General features: G+C 44.1%; 1 protein-coding gene across 16 annotated transcripts in view; it reads right to left on the bottom strand.

Annotated features, from left to right (window-relative positions):
* The window catches only part of LRRC20 (leucine rich repeat containing 20), a 95,608-nt gene that overhangs the window by 19,916 nt on the left and 56,333 nt on the right, over positions 1-19,359 (bottom strand). For 9 of the 16 annotated variants that reach the window (XM_072628707.1, XM_072628710.1, XM_072628703.1 and 6 more), the window contains exon 4: positions 12,518-12,685. In XM_072628707.1, the coding sequence (XP_072484808.1) occupies positions 12,518-12,685 (168 nt within the window). Of the gene's footprint in view, positions 1-8,423; positions 9,427-12,517; positions 12,686-19,359 lie in introns of those variants that run through there. The other 7 variants (XM_072628709.1, XM_072628699.1, XM_072628701.1 and 4 more) reach the window with 6 other exon arrangements.

Below are 19,359 nucleotides of genomic sequence, written 5' to 3'. Positions count from 1 at the left end.
GGTCAGCATCCCTAAAGGAGACCCAAAAAAATGCTGAAGAAAATAACACCTTGAAAAATAGGCTAACTCAATTGGCAAAAGATGTTCAAAAAGCCAATGAGGAGAAGAATGCTTTCAAAAGCAGAATTAGTCAAATGGAAAAGGAGGTTCAAAAGCTCACTGAAGAAAACAGTTCTTTCAAAATTAGAATGGAACAGATGGAGGCTAATGACTTTATGAGAAACCAAGAAATCACAAAACAAAATCAAAAGAATGAAAAAATGGAAGATAATGTGGCATATCTCATTGGAAAAACAACTGACTTGGAAAATAGATCCAGGAGAGACAATTTAAAAATTATGGGACTACCTGAAAGCCATGATCAAAAAAAGAGCCTAGACATCATCTTTCATGAAATTATCAAGGAAAACTCCCCTGATATTCTAGAATCAGGGGGCAAAATAAATATTGAAAGAATCCACCAATCACCTCCTGAAAGAGATCCAAAAAGAGAAACTCCTAGGAACATTGTGGCCAAGTTCCAGAGTTCCCAGGTCAAGGAGAAAATATTGCAAGCAGCTAGAAAGAAACAATTCAAGTACTGTGGAAATACAATCAAGGTAACACAAGATCTAGCAGCTTCTACATTAAGGGATCGAAGGGCATGGAACAGGATATTCCAGAAGTCAAAGGAACTAGGACTAAAACCAAGAATCACCTACCCAGCAAAACTGAGTATAATACTTCAGGGGAAAAACTGGTCTTTCAATGAAATAGAGGACTTTCAAGCATTCTTGATGAAAAGACCAGAGCTGAAAAGAAAATTTGACTTTCAAACACAAGAATGAAGAGAAGCATGAAAAGGTGAACAGCAAAGAGAAGTCATAAGGGACTAACTAAAGTTGAACTGTTTACATTCCTACATTGAAAGACAATATTTGTAACTCTTGAAACTTTTCAGTATCTGGGTACTGGGTGGGATTACACACACACATATGCACATGCACACGCACACACACATAGAGACAAAGTGCACAGAGTGAACTGAAGAGGATGGGATCATATCTTAAAAAAATGAAATCAAGCAGTGAGAGAGAAATATATTGGGAGGAGAAAGGGAGAAATGGAATGGGGCAAATTATCTCTCATAAAAGAGGCAAGCAAAAGACTTATTAGTGGAGGGATAAAGAGGGGAGGTGAGAGAAAAACATGAAGTTTACTCTCATCACATTCCACTAAAGGAAGGAATAAAATGCACACTCATTTTGGTATGAAAACCTATCTTACAATACAGGAAAGTGGGGGATAAGGGGATAAGCAGGGTGGGGGGGATGATGGAAGGGAGGGCATGGGGAGGAGGGAGCAATTTGAGGTCGACACTCATGGGGAGGGACAGGATCAAAAGAGAGAATAGAAATAATGGGGGACAGGATAGGATGGAGGGAAATATAGTTAGTCTTATACAACACGACTATTATGGAAGTCATTTGCAAAACTACACAGATTTGGCCTATATTGAATTGCTTGCCTTCCAAAGGGAAGGGGTGGGGAGGGAGGGAGGTAAAGAAGTTGGAACTCAAAGTTTTAGGAACAACTGTTGAGTACTGTTCTTGCCACTAGGAAATAAGAAATACAGGTAAAGGGGTATAGAAAGTTATCTGGCCCTACAGGACAAAAGATAAGATGGAGACAAGGGCAGAGAGGGATGATAGAAGAGAGAGAAGATTGGTGATAGGGGCAATTAGAATACTTGGTGTTTTGGGGTGGGGGGAGGGGACAAAAGGGGAGAAAATTTGGAACCCAAAATTTTGTTAAAATGAATGTTAAAAGTTAAATAAAGAAAAAGAAAGAAAGAAAGAAAGAAAGAGAGAAAGAAAGAAAGAAAAAAAGAAATGAACAAAACTGCTTCTAATCCAAATGCCCAAGGGTATTCCCCATTCTGGGACAGCTTTCTCATCTGTGGGGGGGTAGGGGGTGGGAGCCTGGACCTGCTGACCCCTATGGTCTCTGGAAACTAAATCAATGATCCTATAGCCTCGAAGTTCTAAACCTTATAAGATAAGGCTCTGTCCACTTCTCCACACCACCTCCCTTCACTCTTGGACTCTTAGAATCCAAGAGTCTTGGACTTGAACTCTTGGACTGTTCACTTCCCTTTGTTGAACAAAGTAACGAGAGAGTAAAGTTGGTAAGGAAAATGATAGGAGCAGGGTCAGTACTGATTTGTATATGTGTGTTTTCATTCATTCAACAAACTGGTATTAAGTATCTACAGCACTATACTAGGCAACGGTAATACAGGAAACAAAACCTTCATAATCATTGCCTTCAAGGTGCTTATATTCTATTGGAAGGAAGCAACATGTATTCCCATAAAGTAGATACAAAGTATACACAGAGGAAAAACAAAATAATTTGGGGCTGGGGAGGGCGCTGACAAATGGGTGGGAGGGGATCAGGAGAAGGTAGCACTTGAAATGGGTCTTGCCAGGAGCTAGAGGGAGAGGTTAGGAGAGGGCATATTTGTGGAATGTGTTTGGGGTTGTAGAGCATAGGGGGACAGAGGGCTGGATCAGAGGATTCCCTAAATCTGCAGTTCACCCTTGTATCCATTTCAATGAATCTGTAATCATAGATTAGAAATGGAAACAACAGCTGAGACCCTTTAGCTCAATCCTCTCATTCATCAGACCCAGGAGCTTAGAAAAGTAAGGTGGGGGGTGCAGCCAAGATGGCAGAATAGAAAGATGCATATACTCTAGCCCTTCCCCCACAGCCCACAAAATACCTGTAAAAAATGACTCTCAATGAATTCTAGAGCAGCAGAAGCCACAGAACAACAGAGTGAAAGAGGTTTCCAGCCAAGGGTAACCTGGAAGGCCAACAGGAAAGGTCTATCTCATGGGATGCTAAGCAGAGTGGAGCCCAGCCCTGGCCTCGTGGCACTGACAGGAATAGTACCTGAACAGACTTCCAGGGCAGAATTCCCAGTAGGGAGGGTCTCAGATCCCTCAACCCACAAGCAACAAAGAAAGCTCCAAAGGTCAGTGTGGGAGGGCTTTCCTGGCTGGGCAAGAGGGGAACGGGGTTCCCCCAGTACTAGCCCCAGGCAGTGGCAGCAGCAGGAGGCAGGCAGCTATGGTGGCCAAGGAAGCAGCCTGGATCCATTGTCCTGGCAGCTCAGCTTAAAGCCTCTGGGGGAATTGAGCAGCTGATCTGAACCTCAGCCCTGAGTAGAGGCCCCACTCCCCACCCAAAGCCCCGGGGAACTGAGCAGCTGATTTGAATCTCAACCTTGTACTGGGGAGAGGAGAAGCACTAGGAACCTCCTCTTGACAAAGGATTCAGAAGTCAAGTAACTAGCTGGGAAAATGTCCAAAAAAGGGGAAAAAAATAAGACCATAGAAGGTTACTTTCTAGGTGAACAAGTGTCTCCTTCCATCTTTTTGGATAAGGAAGAACAAGGCATACTGTCAGAGGAAGTCAAGGCTTCTGCCTCCAGTACCCCTAAAATGAATATGAAAAGGACTCAGGCCATAGAAGAGTTTGAAAAGAGTGTCAGCAGCCTGCTAAAGGAGAACCCAAAAAATGCTGAGGAAAATAACACCTTTAAAAAGAGGCTAACTCATTTGGAAAAAGAGGTCCAAAAAGCCAATGAGGAGAAGGAGGCTTTAAAAAGCAGAATTAGCCAAATAGAAAACAAGGTTCAAAAGCTCACTGAATAAAATAGTTCTGTAAAAGAGAGAAGAGAGTTCAGGGAAGCTAATGACTATGAGATAAACCAAGCAGTTAGAAAACAAAACCAAAAGTTTGAAAAAATACAAGATAATGTGAAACATCTTATAGGAAAAACAACTGACCTGGAAAAGAGATCCAGGAAAGACAACTTAAAAATTATGGGACTATCTGAAAGACATGATCCAAAAAAAGAGTCTAGACATTATCTTCCATGAAATTATCAAGGAAAACTGCCCTGATATTCTAGAACCAGGGGGCAAAATAAACATTGAAAGAATTCACCGATCACCTCCTGAAAGAGACTCAAAAAGAGAAACTGTTAGGAATACAGTGGCCAAATTTCAGAGTTCCCAGGTCAAGGAGAAAATACTGCAAGCAGCTGGAAGGAAACAATTCAAGTACTGTGGAAATACAATCAGGATAACACAGGATCTGGTAGCTTCTACATTAAGGCATCAAAGGGCTTGGAATAGGATATTCCAGAAGTCAAAGGAACTGGGATTAAAACCAAGAATCATCTACCCAGCAAAACTGAGTATAATACTTCAAAGGGAAAAAATGGTCATTCAGTGATATAGAGGACTTTCAAGAACGCATGATGAAAAGCCCAGAACTGAATAGAAAATTTGACTTTCAAACACAAGAATCAAGAGAAGCATGAAAAAGCAAACAGGAAAGAGAAATCATAAAAGACTTTCTAAAGCTGAACTGTTTACATTCCTACATGGAAAGATAATATTTGTAACTCTTGAGACTTTTCTCAGTATTTGGGTAGGTGGAGGGATTATACACATACACACACACACATATAGACAGAGAGTACAGGTTAAGTTGAATCAGATGAAATGATATCTGTAAAAAAAGATAAAATAAAATTAAGGGGTGAGAGAGGAAAATATTGGGAGTAGAAAGGGAGAAATGGAATGGGACAAGCTAAAACTCATAAAATAGATAAGAAAAATCCTGTTCAATGGAGGAAAAAAGGAGAAGATGAGAGGAGAAAGGTAAAGCTTACTCTCTTCACATATGGGTCAAGGACGGAATAACATGCTCACTAAATTTGGTATGAAAATCCATCTTACACTACAGGAAAGTAGGGGAGGAGGGGACAAGTGGGGTGAGGGGGATGATAGAAGGGAGGGCAAATGGGAGAAGGGAGTAACTAGAAATAAACACTTATGGGAAGGGACAAGGTCAAATGAGAGAACAAAAAAAGAGGGGGGACAGGGTAGAATAGAGTTAGTATTACATGACATGATTATTATGGAAGTCTTTTGCAAAACAACACATATATAGCCAGTATTGAATTGCTTGCCTTCTCAGTGGGAATAGCTAGGGAGGGAGGGAAGGAGAGAAGCTGGAATTCAAAGTATTAGAAACAAATGTTGAGAATTATTATTGCATATAACTGGGGAAAAAGAAACACAGGTAATGGGGTATAGAAATTTATCTTGCCCCACAAGAAAAGAGAGAAGATGGGGATAAGGGAAGGGTGGGGTAGGATAGAAGGGAGGGTACATTGAGGGAGTAATCAGAATGCAAGGTATTACAGGGAGTGGGGAGGGGAGAGATGATGAAAAAAACTGGAACTCAAAATTTTGTGGAAATGAATGTCAAAATTTAAAAATAAATTTTAAAAAAAATTTTAAAAAAAGGAAGGTGACTTGCTTAAGACACAATAAGCAGCAGAGTCAGAGTTGGAAGCTAGCACCACTGAATCCAAACCCTGCTCTTCTGACCTTAGCCCACCTATGTTCTCCCTCACGTGTTCCAATCTCTCTGGGACACATTGACTGGCTCTGGGAGCCTTTCTATCCTTCACCCTGAGCCTCATCTCCTTCACCGGTAAAATGGAGCTACAGCATTAGGTTCTGGCCAGGGGGAACATCCTTTGTAAAGCTTAAAGGTTTTAACAAATGTTGACTATTATTATTTTAGCTTAAATAACTGAGTTAACTGCCTCCAGGTTGACTTATCTCATTAATCAGCAAAGAGATTCATGAGAACAGAGAGAATGGGTTTGTTGTGGGCACAAATTATATAATAACAAATGCATTTTTATGCTTCTCTCCCCCACCACATTCTGCTTTTGTTGGAGGCCACCTGGGAAATGGCAAGAGCCCTGGATGAAGGATTCAGGAGCCCAGGGCTCTGGTTCCAGCTCATTCTAGGACTGTTCCACTCTGGGCAAATTTCCCTTCCTGAGCCTCTGGTTCTCATTAATGGCTTATCAAGGAGTTGGCCTGGAGCAAGGGAGTCAAGTTCAATTGGAGGGGCACCAAACCTCTCAGGAGGGCCCCTTAAGGCAGCTGACTTAAAAACCATGGTTCCATGGTATTTTTATTTATTTTGTTAAGGGTTTGTCACTTACATTTTAATCTGGTTCAGTGGCACTCACTAGTGTTGAAACCACGTGCAGCCCAAGGGCCTTGTGCTGGACACTCCAACCTAAATGATCTCTAAGCTCCCTTCCAGGTCTCTCACTCTAGGATTTTATTCTAAAGCTCTTCAGTGAATAAACATTTATAAATAAGTACATTCTATGTGCCAGGCACTGTGCTAAACACTGGGGATACAAAAAGGAGACTGATGTGGGTACAACCTGAAAACAACTCTGCACAAACAGGTCTATGAAGGATCAAATGGAGAGAAGGTATTAGGATGAAGGGAGATCAGAAAAGGATGACACCTACACAAGGTGAGACTGGAAGGAATCCAGGAGGCCCAATGAGGAGGGAGAGCATTCCAGGCATGGGGGCTGGACATGGAAAATGGGGAGAACTGGGAGATGGGAACCAGTATCACTGGAATGCAGAAGGAAGTGGGATGTAAGTGTGAGGAGACTGGGAAGGGGTGGTGGTGGTGAATGACCAAGTTATGAAGAGCTTTGAGTGCCAGAGAATTTTGTTGGGTTCTGGAAGTGATAGGAAGTCTGGAATTTATGGGAGGTTGGGTATAATGGTATTTTAAATGAGAAGATCTTTCCCATTCATTAACAGGCCCATGTGACCTGCTTAAATCACATGTGGTGGGAGAAGCTGGTTGAACAGGTAGAACAAGAAGGGTGGAGCAGAACTGGGAGGAAGCTGGTGAGAGCAGTTAGAACAGAGGAGAGAGGACACAGACAGGTACAGCTAGTCTTGTGAGTGTTTGCTTCTGGGAAGGCTTGGGAATGGCTTTGTCCCCTGCAGGGCTAATGTGTATTGACTTCTTGGTTACCATGATGGATTTGGCTTTCTGATGTTGGAATTTGGCTTTCTGGTGTCTGAATAAATGTTTTTCTTCTGCCTCTATATGGAAAGTCTGTTATACGTTGCGATTCAGAACAACACTGGCATATTCAGTCACTGATAGATACATGCAGGTGACATGGTCAGACCTGAGCTTTAAGATCCCATTGGCAGATGAGTGGAGGTTGCACTACAGGGGGCTTGCGTCCCCTTCCTCTGATTCTCTTTACTAGAAAAAAACTTTCTCTATTGGAATCATATGGTGAATCAGTGAGCAGGATGCACCTACCTTCTCTACTCAGCCCAGACCCTCCTGTTACCACCCACCCAGACGAGATAGGGAAATTTCAGTGTCCTGTGGTAGGAGAGAAGAGGGACAGAACAATGGCAGAACTGCTTGAGGATGGTCTGAAACTGTGGCTGATTCTTGCCTCTCTAGAAATGGGAGGTGCCTTCTGATCACCAAGTCTAGATTCTTTTATACACTTACATTGTTTGGTATATAGTGAGTCCTTGCTCTACCTCCATGAAGGCGGGCACAAGGCCTTACTTATCTCTGGATTCCCCATCCCTAGAAAAGCAATAACAACAATGACAACAACACACCGTGCTTCAAAGTTGGCCAAGGGCTTTACAAATGTTATCTGGAGGCTGTGTGATACAGTGGGCTCCGCTCTGGGCCTCAGTACCCCAGTCTAGCTGGGCCTACGAGGGCGCTTTTGATTCTAGACCAATAGTAATAGCAATAGTTCATGCCTATCTAGTATTTTAAGATTTGCCCACACTTTATCTCATTTGATCTATTATTTTGCAATTTCAGGAACAATCCTGTGAGAACGGCACCAAAGGAATTCTTCTTTGTATTTTATTGATGAGGAAGCTCAGGCTCAGGCAGAGGTCAGGGTTAGAAATCGAACCTGGTCCACACCCAAAGAAAGAACTATGGAATTCAATTGCAGAATGTAGCACATCATTTTCTTTTGTATTAAGTTTTGGTTTGTTTTATGATTTCTTCCATTTATTTTAATTCTTTTATGTAACATGACTAAGGTGAAAATGTATTTAATAGGAATGTATGTGTAGAATCTATATAAAATTGTATGCTGTCTCAGGGAGGGAGAGGACAGGGAGGGGGAAAAAATCTAAGTTATATGGAAGTGATTGTAGAACACTGAAAACAAATAAAATAATAATTAAAAAAAGAAAGTAAAAAAAAGGAATTAGAGCTATTCAATAAGTCAGTAGTTAATAAACACTGATTAAGCATCTGCTATGCTCCATGTACTAGGCTAAACACTGGGGATACAAATAGGAAAAAAAAGCAAAACAGTCCCTGCCCTCAAAGAATTTATAATCTAATAAAGGAAGACAAGATATAAAAGGAAGTGCCCAATGTGGGGGCATAATGGAGAAGTCAATCAGAGAAGTCTCAAAGTAGTGCAGCCAGGTGAGAAATGAGGAGACGTCTGAGCCAAGTTTTCTCCTTAAATGAAGGTTTAATGGAATAGGCTGCCTCTGGTTATAATGGTTATTACAATGAGGGTCCAAGTATGGGAGAGTACTTTCCTAAGTGATAATCCTAACAGTGGAGACTTGAGTTGTGTATATGAAATAATGGATTAAATGAGAAATAAAACATGTCTAGCAACTAAAAAAAAAAAAAGAAAGAAATCAAACTTGGGTCTTTATGACTCCAAGCCTGGCCCTCTCCTCCTACACTGATCAGACCCAAGGGCTGTGATGCAATCCCTTCATGGGTCACTCTTGTCTCTGGCATTCCATAAATCCCCCAGTAAGGACGTGCCCAAGGTCTTGCAGGCCTCCCTGGGCTGGGACTGGAAGTGTTCCCACTCGCTCCATGTCTGTCTAGGTCACTCTTTCATGCCCACTCCCTGTCAGTACTAGGCCACCCTCCCACCCCCACTTCCCCCACCATGCACTATTGCCTCTTGGTTCCCACAGTTCTAACCTTGGCATTTAACGATTAACAGACAGAAACATACAATCTACAAATTGGCTCTGCACGTGGCAGACACAGTAAGTATAGGCTGAATTTCCCTGACTTAAAAAAGCAGAAGGATAGAGGTAGCTCTGAGGACAGCTTTGGGGAATTTACTTTGAGAGGTGGAGTTTTGGAGTGAGACACCTGAGCTCCAGCCCAGTTCTGCCGCTTCCTGCCTTGATCTTGAGTAAACCATCGCAGCTGCTTCCCCTGTATATGGAGATGCTCCTCCTTGGGTGCCTGTCTCCTAGGGTGGCAGTGAGGAAAGAACAGATATGGAGATGGGGCAGGGGAGGGGTTGCTGCTATGGCTCCCTCTCCCCTGAACCAGTCTCCAGGAGAGAGAACAAGGTGGAGCCAGCAATCCATTCCAGCAGCTCTGAGTTCTCTCCCCTCACAGAACTCCTTGTCCTTTGGTCACAGATGGAAAGCCTGGAGGAGAGTCAGCCACCATGATTCCATTCCTCCACCACTTTCCCTGGGGAAATTGGAAGGAGAAATCAGATATTTAAAATCAAAATGTTTGATAGGATTGTCCCAGCTAGTAAGTGCCCGCTGAGAGGGGCTGCTATGTTCTTTCCAGACAGCTAGGCAGCCTTTCCTTTTGCAAATGCCAACGCCTCTCAACAGCTTCCCGCAAGGCCAGCTGCAGCCTGGCACTTCACTTAATGAGGAGCCGACCAAGTTCCTGGGATTCCTCCCTCAGCCATTCCTATCTGCAGGGTCCCTGGGATCTTGTTTGTGGGGTTGGATTGAGGGGAAGCATGAGAACAGGTGTTTCTAGCTTGATTAAGAGGGAGCTAAGGCAGCTAAAGAGGCTGCGTGGCAAGAATGCTCACCTGGAAGTAGCAGCCCTGGGTTTGAATCCTGGCTCTGATCCTTCCCAGCTGCATGACCTTGGCATGGCCCACAGAATACAAAATCTGAAGGCTGCAGCCAGCCCCAGAGAAACCTCTGCTCCAATGGTGCACAAGTTACCCTCTCGGTCCGCTGCCCAAGGAAGTTCATGCTATTTTGGGGCACTTTAGTGATCAGAGAGTTGTTTCTAGTATTGGCCCCAAATCTGCCTCTAAGGACTTCCAGTCACTCACTCCTCCTGGGTCTGCCCTCTAAGGCCAAGCAGGATAAAGACTAGTGCTTCCTCCAAGTCGGAGCCCTTAAAACACCTGAGGACAACTAAAAGGGCCCCCTAAGATCACCTCCCTGAGCCTCAATGTCCCCATCCAAGCATGTATTTAGTGCCTACCATGCACCAGACCCTGGGCAAGATGGTGGGGACATAAATACAAGGAATGAAACAAGCCCCACTGCTTCACATACTCCGTGGGCCAGTGGGGTGAGACTGACAACAGTGCTGCCAGAGGGCAGGAAGGCCACAAAGTTCAGATCCTGGCATGCTCTTTGCCTCCAGGCTAAGCATGCACAATGAGGGAAGGTGGTACCCCTAGCAAGGACCTGAAGAACAGCCCTGGCATCACTCTGGGACTTCTGCTAGGCCTCTGAGCTGGTGTCACCCAAATGTGTTCTTGTCCAGGGGCTCAAGAGCTGATGACACTGGAGGGAGAGAGTGAGCAGGGAGCTCCCTTGAGAGCAGAGCAGCCAGGCTCTCCCTAGGCCATTCTGCTTGTGGATCTACAATCACTTCTGGTCCTAGGCTTGGTTGTGGGCTGCCCAAGGTCTTAGGCATAGACCATTCTGGGGGGGCCTTGCATCACAAGGTCAAAAACAGCAGAGTCCTAGACGACCCTTTCTGGACCCTTCCCTGGACTTTCTTCTCTGACTTCAGCCAGGTTTGGATCAGAGGTCTTAAGCATCCTGACTAATATCCACAAAGTGGAGAAAAATGACTCTTTTGCCTGAGTAAGTCTTTGCTGAGCCTTAGAAACAGGACCTGGAACCTTTTTTTTAAGTGAACCCTGCACTGAGCTGTTGAAATACAGGCAGACTGTGGGGCCTGTGATCTCATCCAGCTGGCAGGTGTTAAATTAGGTATTTGGTTCACTTCCATCCCAAACCTACCCCTGGAGACCTAGGAAAAGGGGCACTCCAAGTGAGACTGAGGAAGAAGAAAATACCAATCTTGGAAGGCACAGATGTGTGGAGGGGTATTCTGAAATCTATATGAATCAGATCCCAAATGCTTAAAAATAATCGCACCTGACTAAGGATGGTGACCAGCTATGCTGAAAGGACAGAGAGTAAAGATGGCAGCTAGGGCTGGATGGGGCTGACGGAATGTCAGAGCTGGGAGGGAGTTCAGAAATCTCTTGTTACAGAGGAAGAAACTGAGGCACACTGAAGGAGAGGGACTTGCCCCAGATTAGAGGTAAATTAATGGCAGACCAGAACCTGGGCTCACTCAAGAAAATGCGAAGGGTCTTTCCCAAAGTCACTCTGTAAAAATGGGACTAGAATAGCAGGGAAAATAAAAACAGCTCAAGATCCAATATTACACATCTGATTGTTCTCATTTTACAGAGGAGGAAAGTGAGACTCAGAGGGGTAAAGCAATTTGCCCAGAGTCATCAGTGAAGCAGTATCAGGGATGGAATCTGACCCCTTGTTGCTGCTCTACATATTGCACCACATTGCCTTGCCCAATAGTACAAGCAAATGAAGAAACAGGCACAGAGGAAGGACCCAGCAGACAAGTGATGAGGCTGAGGTGTTCACAGCACATGAAGTCGGCAAAGCACCTGGCATGCAGGGCCTCTTGGGGGTAGGGGGAGGTCGGTCCTGGAGACCCTGGGATCCAGGGATACCAGCACTCTCTTTTCTCCAGATTTTTCACACATGCCTTTGCTGGCTCATGCTCCCTTATCAAACCACTAGTGGGAGGTCCTGGAGGCTCTGTCTGTCTCTTCTCTTCTCTCCATGATCTTATAAGTGCCCAGGGCTCAATGATCATCTCTAGGCAGATCTTCGCAGATCTCTATCCCAGTCCCACACTCACCTCTGAGCTCCAGCCTCATTTCACCAACAGCCTTCTAGACATTTCCCACCTGACATTCCCTGGGCAGCATCTCCAACTCAACATGCCCCTCGTGGGAATCCTTCCCTTCCTCCCAAAGTTTTGGAACACCCCTATTTTTGCCAAGTTATCCTAGGCCTTTCCCACCAGGAGGGCTGGCTGCCTGGAAGACTCCTTCTCCACCTCTGCCTCTAGAAGCTTTTCCCCAGTCCGCCAGCACCATCAAAATGACTGCATTCACTCTGCACACGTTTAGACTGGTTTTCAAGCAGACACACTGTTTTCCCTGGAAATCCTTACTGTCAGGTAGTACTCTGCTTTGGGCTTTCTCTCCAAAGGGCCAAGAACTTATAAAGAATTTTATAAATGTTCATTAATATTAACTGACAATTAAAAAAATTAAAAAACATTTATTTTCTCTTCCTCTCACCAGCAGCCCCTCCCACACCTACCCTCCAACTGAGAAAGAAAAACAAAACCAAGTAACTTGCATCTGGTCACACAGCCAATAATCAGGATTCATCCACTCTCCAGACTTCCCCTCCCCCCACCTCTCCCCCATCCGGGCTCTTCCAGATCAGTCTTGAAGAAAACTCACCCACAATCGCATTCTCTTCCAGGTTGATGGTCTCCAGGGCCTGCAGGGCAGTGAGCTTCTCAGGGAAGTCTTGGAAGTGATTCCGGGACAGATCAATGGCCTTGAGGTGCTGGAGGGTGCTGACCTCATCAGGGAGCCTGTGCAGGGAGTTTCCCTCTAGGCGGAGTTCTGCGACGATATGAAGAGAAAATGCTGATAAGGTAGAGGAGAATGGAAAAAGGGTGGCTTCGGGGCTCACCACCCCTCTTCCAGTTTTTCTTGGATACTAAGAAGTAAAATTCCTAAGGTTTGGGGGATTGTGGGATGAGAACACTGAATCAGGAGGCAGTTGGCTTGGCTTCACATTCTGTCTGCTCACTACCATGATTCTTGGCAAAGTCAACGCTTTTGTGTGATTTTGGACAACTCATCTAACCTCATTCCTTAAGTGGGCCTCAGTTTTCTTATCCGTAAAAATGAGGGAACTGGACTAAATTTACCTCTAGGGTCCCTTCTCCCAGCTATCCTGGCCCATCCTCCCCAGACCTCCCGCCTCCCCCCCCCCCCATGAAGGCCAGGACCATGTGACTGAACAACCAGGAGACTGAGGTTCTGCTCCAGCAGCTCACATTTCTCAGAGCTCATCCTGGACCGCAACAGGCCTTCTCATTTCCACTACTTTTAAAAAATGCTGTAGGGCAGCTAGGTGGTATTGTGGATGGAGCACCAGTGCAAGAGTTAGGAGGACCTGAGTTCAAATCTCATCTCAGACACTTGACACTCACTAGCTATGGGACCTTGGGCAAGTCAGTTAACCCCAACTGCCTCACCCTGGGCCATCTCCAGTCATCCTGATGTATATCTGGTCACTGGATTCCGATGGCTCTGGAGGAGAAGTGAGGCTGGTGACCTGCACAGCCCTACCTCACTCAAAACAAAGTCAAGTGCAAGTCATGTCATTATTTCTCTGATGGCATGGTCTTCTTCGGCAACAAAGGATGAATACACACTTAAAAATAATCAGTAAGTGCTTATTAAGCACCTACCTACTATGTGCCAGGTATTGTGCTAAGGACTAGAGACAAAAAAAGAGAGCAAGGCAAAAATTGACCCTACCCTCATGGAACTTACAATCTCAAGGTTCTTCCAAGTAAGGGCTGAACATAGATCACTTTTCTTTCAGTGAATTTTTCCTTAAAATGTCAGTGAATCGTGGCCTAGCGCTACCAGACCTTAAACTGTACTATAAAGCAGCAATTATCAAAACCACTTGGTATTGGCTAAGAAACAGAGAGGTAGACAAGTGGAATAGACTTGGCACTCAAGATGCAGTAGGCAAGGAATATAGCAACCTTCTGTTTGATAAACCCAAGGACCCCAGCTTCTGGGATAAGAACTCATTGTTTGATAAAAATTGCTGGGAAAACTGGATAACAGTGTGGCGGAAATTAGGCATAGACCCATACCTGACACCGTACACAAGAATAAAGTCCAAATGGGTACATGATTTAGGTATAAAGATTGATACCATGAATAAACTGGAGAAGCAAGGAATAATGTATTTATCAGATCTATGGAGAAGGGAAGAATTCTTTACTAAAGGAGAGATAGAATGCATTATGAAATGCAAAATGGATAACTTTGAGTACATTAAACTGAGAAGTTTTTGCACAACCAAACCCAATGCAACCAAAATCCGGAGGGATGTAGTAAATTGGGAAAAAATTTTTACAGCTAAGCTCGGGGATAAAGGCCTCATTTCTAGAATATATAGAGAACTGACCCAAATGTATAATCATACAAGTCATTCCCCAATTGATAAATGGTCAAAGGATATGAACAGGCAATTTTCAGAGGAAGAAATTAAAGCTATCTATAATCATATGAAAAAATGCTCTAAATCACTATTGGTTAGAGAGATGCAAATCAAAACAACTCTGAGGTACCACATCACACCTATAAGATTGGCAAACATGACAGAACAAGAAAATGATAAATGCTGGAGAGGATGTGGGAGAGTTGGAACACTAATTCATTGTTGGTGGAGCTGTGAGCGCATCCAACCATTCTGGAGAGCAATCTGGAACTATGCCCAAAGGGCTACAAAAATGTGCATACCCTTTGACCCAGCAATATCGCTACTAGGACTACATCCCCAAGAGATCATAAAAATGGGAAAGGGTCCCACATGTACAAAAATATTTATAGCAGCACTCTATGTAGTTGCCAAAAACTGGAAGTCAAGGGGATGTCCATCAATTGGGGAATGGCTGAATAAATTATGGTATATGAATGTAATGGAGTACTATTGTGCCATAAGAAATGATGAACAAGAAGACTTCAGAGAGGCCTGGAAGGACTTATATGACCTGATGCTGAGTGAAAGGAGCAGAACCAGGAGAACTTTATGCACAGCAACAACCACAGTGTGTGAGAGTTTTTTCTGGTAGACTTAGATTTTTGTAATAACACAAGAACTTCTGAAAAAAAAAAAAAATCCCAATGGTGGACCTCAAGGCAAAATGCCTTCCACACTCAGAGAGAGAAATATGGAAGTCACTCACATAATGTAGCAGATCATGTTTGTGTATGTGTATCTGTTTGTGTATCATGTTCTGATTTGTTATACGGATTCTTTCATTTATCTTAGTCTGACTACATAGCATGACTATAGTGAAAATATACTCAATAGGAAAGTATATGTAGAATCTATACAGAATTGTATGCAGTCGTGGGGAGGGAGGGAGGTGGTGGGGGGTGGGTGGGGAGGGATAAAATCACAATTGTATGGCAGTGATTGTTAAACATTAAAAAAATTAAAAAAAATAAAAAAAAATAAAAAATGTCAGTGAATCAGCAAGGTGAACACTCCTTCTCACAGTGAGTTTTAAAAGCCAGCCATTCCTTCTCATCCCAAGGAATTAATGGAATTATTTCTAAAATATACTAGTTCTTTCCTTTAAGTGGAATCTACCAAAATATCATTCAATCAGAGAACACAGGCACTTAACATGGTAAGGATTTATGAAGGTAAGGCTCTGCCAGTAGCATTTACTTCTTATATGACCCTGGGCCTTAGTTTCCTCACCTAAAATGATGAGGCTGGAATAGATAGCCTATAAGGTCTCTTCTAGCTCTTTTTAAAAAATGGATTTTCATTTCTGTCTTTTGTTTTAACACTTCCCAGTATCTCCACCTTTACATTTTATTTCTCCAACAATAGTGCTATGGTTTTAATCCCAGGTTCTCTATGACAAACCCATCAATTCATAAGTGTTTTAAGTGCCTTGAGATTGGACGTGGGAGAGATGTCTAGAGGCCTGTGAAGAGCAGACCCACATCACTTCAGCTCCCCACACCAGGAGGGCCAACTTTAGGCAACAAATGAGCTGTTACTGGGTACTCAGGCCATGCTTAGGTCTGCGCTAAACCTCATCTGGGAATATAAAAGATATCCATGTGACCTAGTCCTTACTCTTAAAGAGATTAGAGTTCAGCTAGAGAGAATGTCCTTCCCAAGGCCTGGTTCCTACAGCAATTTCCCCAAAAGAGAGCTGTGAAGTCAGTGGTGAGATTAAAATGATCCCCATCCTAGGGATCAGAAAATGAGGCTCAGGTCAGATGACTTTCCAGGGGTCACAAAGCACATGGAGGCTTAAATGTAGACTTGCAGGTTTCCAGGGTACCTGCCATATTGCTGCACACCATAATGGATTAAATACTTGACTTGGAGTTGGGAAGAAGTGGGACTAAATCACATTTCAGATTGGTCACTGAACTGACGTGCTCAAGGTTCTGAATGGTGCCTATCTTGCTGGGTTGTGGTGGGCTAAAGAGCTTTGCAAACCTTAAAGCGCTGCTGTTATTACCCTTATTTTTACAGATGAAGATACCAAGGCTCAGAGAACCTCACTGAAGTAGCTTACGTAAAGTCATGTAGCTACCAGCGTCAGAGGTGAGACAAGGTCCAGACCTCCTGACCCATGTCACCAGCTCCTTCCACTGTAACCCCAGCTAATGAAGGAGCACTCTAAGGAAGAAGGTAAGACCACCCTCGAAAACCCAGGATATCATCTACCTTAGGCCTGATCTTATAGAGAGAGCATGGCAGCACCCCCAACAATCTTCTGGTCAGGTGAGAAGCTAGAGCCCTGCTATCTGACACAGCCACAAGGGAAAAGCTCCCCAAGAGGCACAGGGCCCATAATAGCAATGCCCAGCCCTTAAATAAGAAGGAGTTCCAAGACAAAAGGAAGACACAGAAAGAGTGCCCCAATCAAAGGTCAGAGCACTGCCTTCCTTGGGGCTCCAGGGGAGGACCTGCTGAGCTGTCCAGGGTCCTGACTCCAGCCTGGGCCCTCTCTGACTATTCCCCCAGGTTCCTTCCCTTCTTCCTTCCTTGCATCACACAGAATCAGAGAGGTGGAAGAGACCTAAGAGACTGCTGAGTCCAACCTGTGCCCACACAAGGCTCTCTCCAGCAGAATACCCAGCCTCAGCTCCAAACTTCCAATGATGCAGCCCATGACTGTCCATGGGAGTGACAACTCAAAAAGTTTATGAGACTTCTCTTTACTTCAAGCCTCAACTTTCTTCTTTGTGGCTTTTACCTCCTCCTCCTCCTAATTCTGCTCTCCAAGGCTGAGCAGGACAAATCAAACTGCTCTTTTAAGTGTCAGTCTTTCAAATACTGGAAGGGAGCTAACAAATCCAAGAGGTGTTCTCTTCAACAAGCAGAACACCTTCTGATGAGGTCAAGAAGGGGTCACTCCACTCATCTTCACAGAAAGAAACTAAGGTCAGGGGACTTTAAGTGACTGTCCAAGGCCAGAGCGATCAGATGAATGGGTTTTATTCTATTCTGCTGTCCTGAGTCCCCATGGCTACAACGTACTTAGTGCATGGTATAATCAACACACATGAAACACAAAGGTTTTAGTAGATTGTAAGGGCAATAGAAGTCAGTGTGACTTCTTAGTAACTGATGGGCCTATGTGAGTCAGCATGGACATTCCCTCCCCAAAGGCAAATCTCAGTCTTTCTGTAGATACTCTGTGCAGAGCTGTCATCATCCTGGTCACTGTGACAGATATCATTGCACTGAGATGTGGCTGTCAGGGACATTTACATGCATTCAGGGAAGCCTAGCGTCCAAAAGTCAGGAGGTGATCATCTTGCTGCCTTCTGCCCTCATCTCAGTCAGTCTTCTAGCATTTATCGAGTACCTAGGGTGTGCCTGAATCTGTGCTAAGCCCTGGCGATACTAAGAAAGGCAAAAAGTGCCACTGCCCTCAAGAAGCTCACAGACAATGTGCAAACAACTATGGACAAACAAGATGCATGCAGGATAATTTGGCGGGGGGAGCGATAATCTCATTGGGGAAAGTTCTAAGATTAAGGAGGACTGGGAAAGGCTTTGTGCAGAAGGTGGGACTTTAGCCCAAACTTGAAGGAGGCAGGGAAGCTAGGTGGCAGAGAACACTCCAGGCACGAAAGACAGCCAGTGAAAAAGCTTGGAATTGGGGGATGGATTACTGTATCTGAGGAATCAATGGAGAGCAGAGTACACAGAGTAAGAAGGCATAAGAAGACTGATAAGGCTTTAAAAGCCAAACAGAGGATTTTATATTTGATCCAGAGGGTAAGAAAGGGCCAGTGGAATTCACTGAGTAGGGAAATGATATGAAGATGATGATAATGATGATGACAGCTAACATATTACTATGTGCCTAGGCACTGCACTAACCACCTAAGCATTTTACAAACTTTGTCTCAATGGATCCTTACAACAATCCGGGAGGTAGGGGTTATTATCATCCCCATTTTACAAATGAGGAAACTGAAGCAAATAGAAGGTTAAGGGACTTGCTCAGAGGCACATGTTTAATAAGTGTGGTGGCCAGGCTGTGTCTATTTGCTTCCTTTCATCCATAGTGTGACTCTGCTTGGGTAAGGGGCTGTGTTGCCAAGAGGCTGCTTGGTGGAGTGCAAAGACTGTCTGATTTAGAAGTAGGAGGGGCTTGGGTTGGAATTCTGGCTGTCCTCCCACAGCTGCATAACTCAGGGCACATGCTTAACCTTCATCTCTAAAATGGAGATGATAAAATCCAGATGAACTTGGAGTCAGGAAATCTCATCGATGGCATGCACTAGCTAAGTCATGTAATCCTGAGAGTTAACTTTTGCTTCAAGCAACTCCCTAGGCCTCATCTATCCCATTCCCCTGCACAGGTGCTGGTCACGAATACACTCCTAAGTCACAGATACAATGGTGTTCCATCCGCCAATAAAGTTTACACAGACATTATTTCATCTGATCCCCAAGATAGCCCTATGTTCTTATTGTACCCATTTTACAAGTGAGGAAATAAGAGACTGAAAGAAGGTAAAAGATTTTCCTTGGACCACACAGCTAGTCAATATCTAACCTCAAGCCTAGGACTCTGCCTATTACACACATCAGTCACAAGAGAAGAGCCCTGGAGAGTTCCTGGCATTGACGACTCCACAATCTGTCTGGAGGCAGCTGACATATGAGAGTCCATCATTCCTAAAGGCAGCCCTTCTTTTTTACCAGAACTGTGAATTAACCAAGATAAGAAGCAGCAGACAGGAGAGTTCTATAATGTCCCTAACCTTCACTGGCTCCAACACCATCCAGGTTTTTAATTTCCACTTCAGGAAAAACTTCATGACTCAATTACTGTAACAGCTTCCTCCCTAGTGTCCTTGCTTTTTTAACGTCTCTCATTCTCCCAATGCATGTGATCCACCCTATATGTCACTGTCAAATGCCATCTTCCAACATCGCTTTCAGCAATTTCCCTGCTCGGAAATCTGTAATGATTCCCTACTGTCCACCA

This window comes from Notamacropus eugenii, chromosome 1, assembly GCF_028372415.1.
Source record: "Notamacropus eugenii isolate mMacEug1 chromosome 1, mMacEug1.pri_v2, whole genome shotgun sequence".
NCBI classification, from domain to species: Eukaryota; Metazoa; Chordata; class Mammalia; order Diprotodontia; family Macropodidae; genus Notamacropus; species Notamacropus eugenii.
The sequence above is the reverse complement of the archived record's forward strand: the minus strand, read 5'-3'. Positions and strand labels throughout refer to the sequence as shown.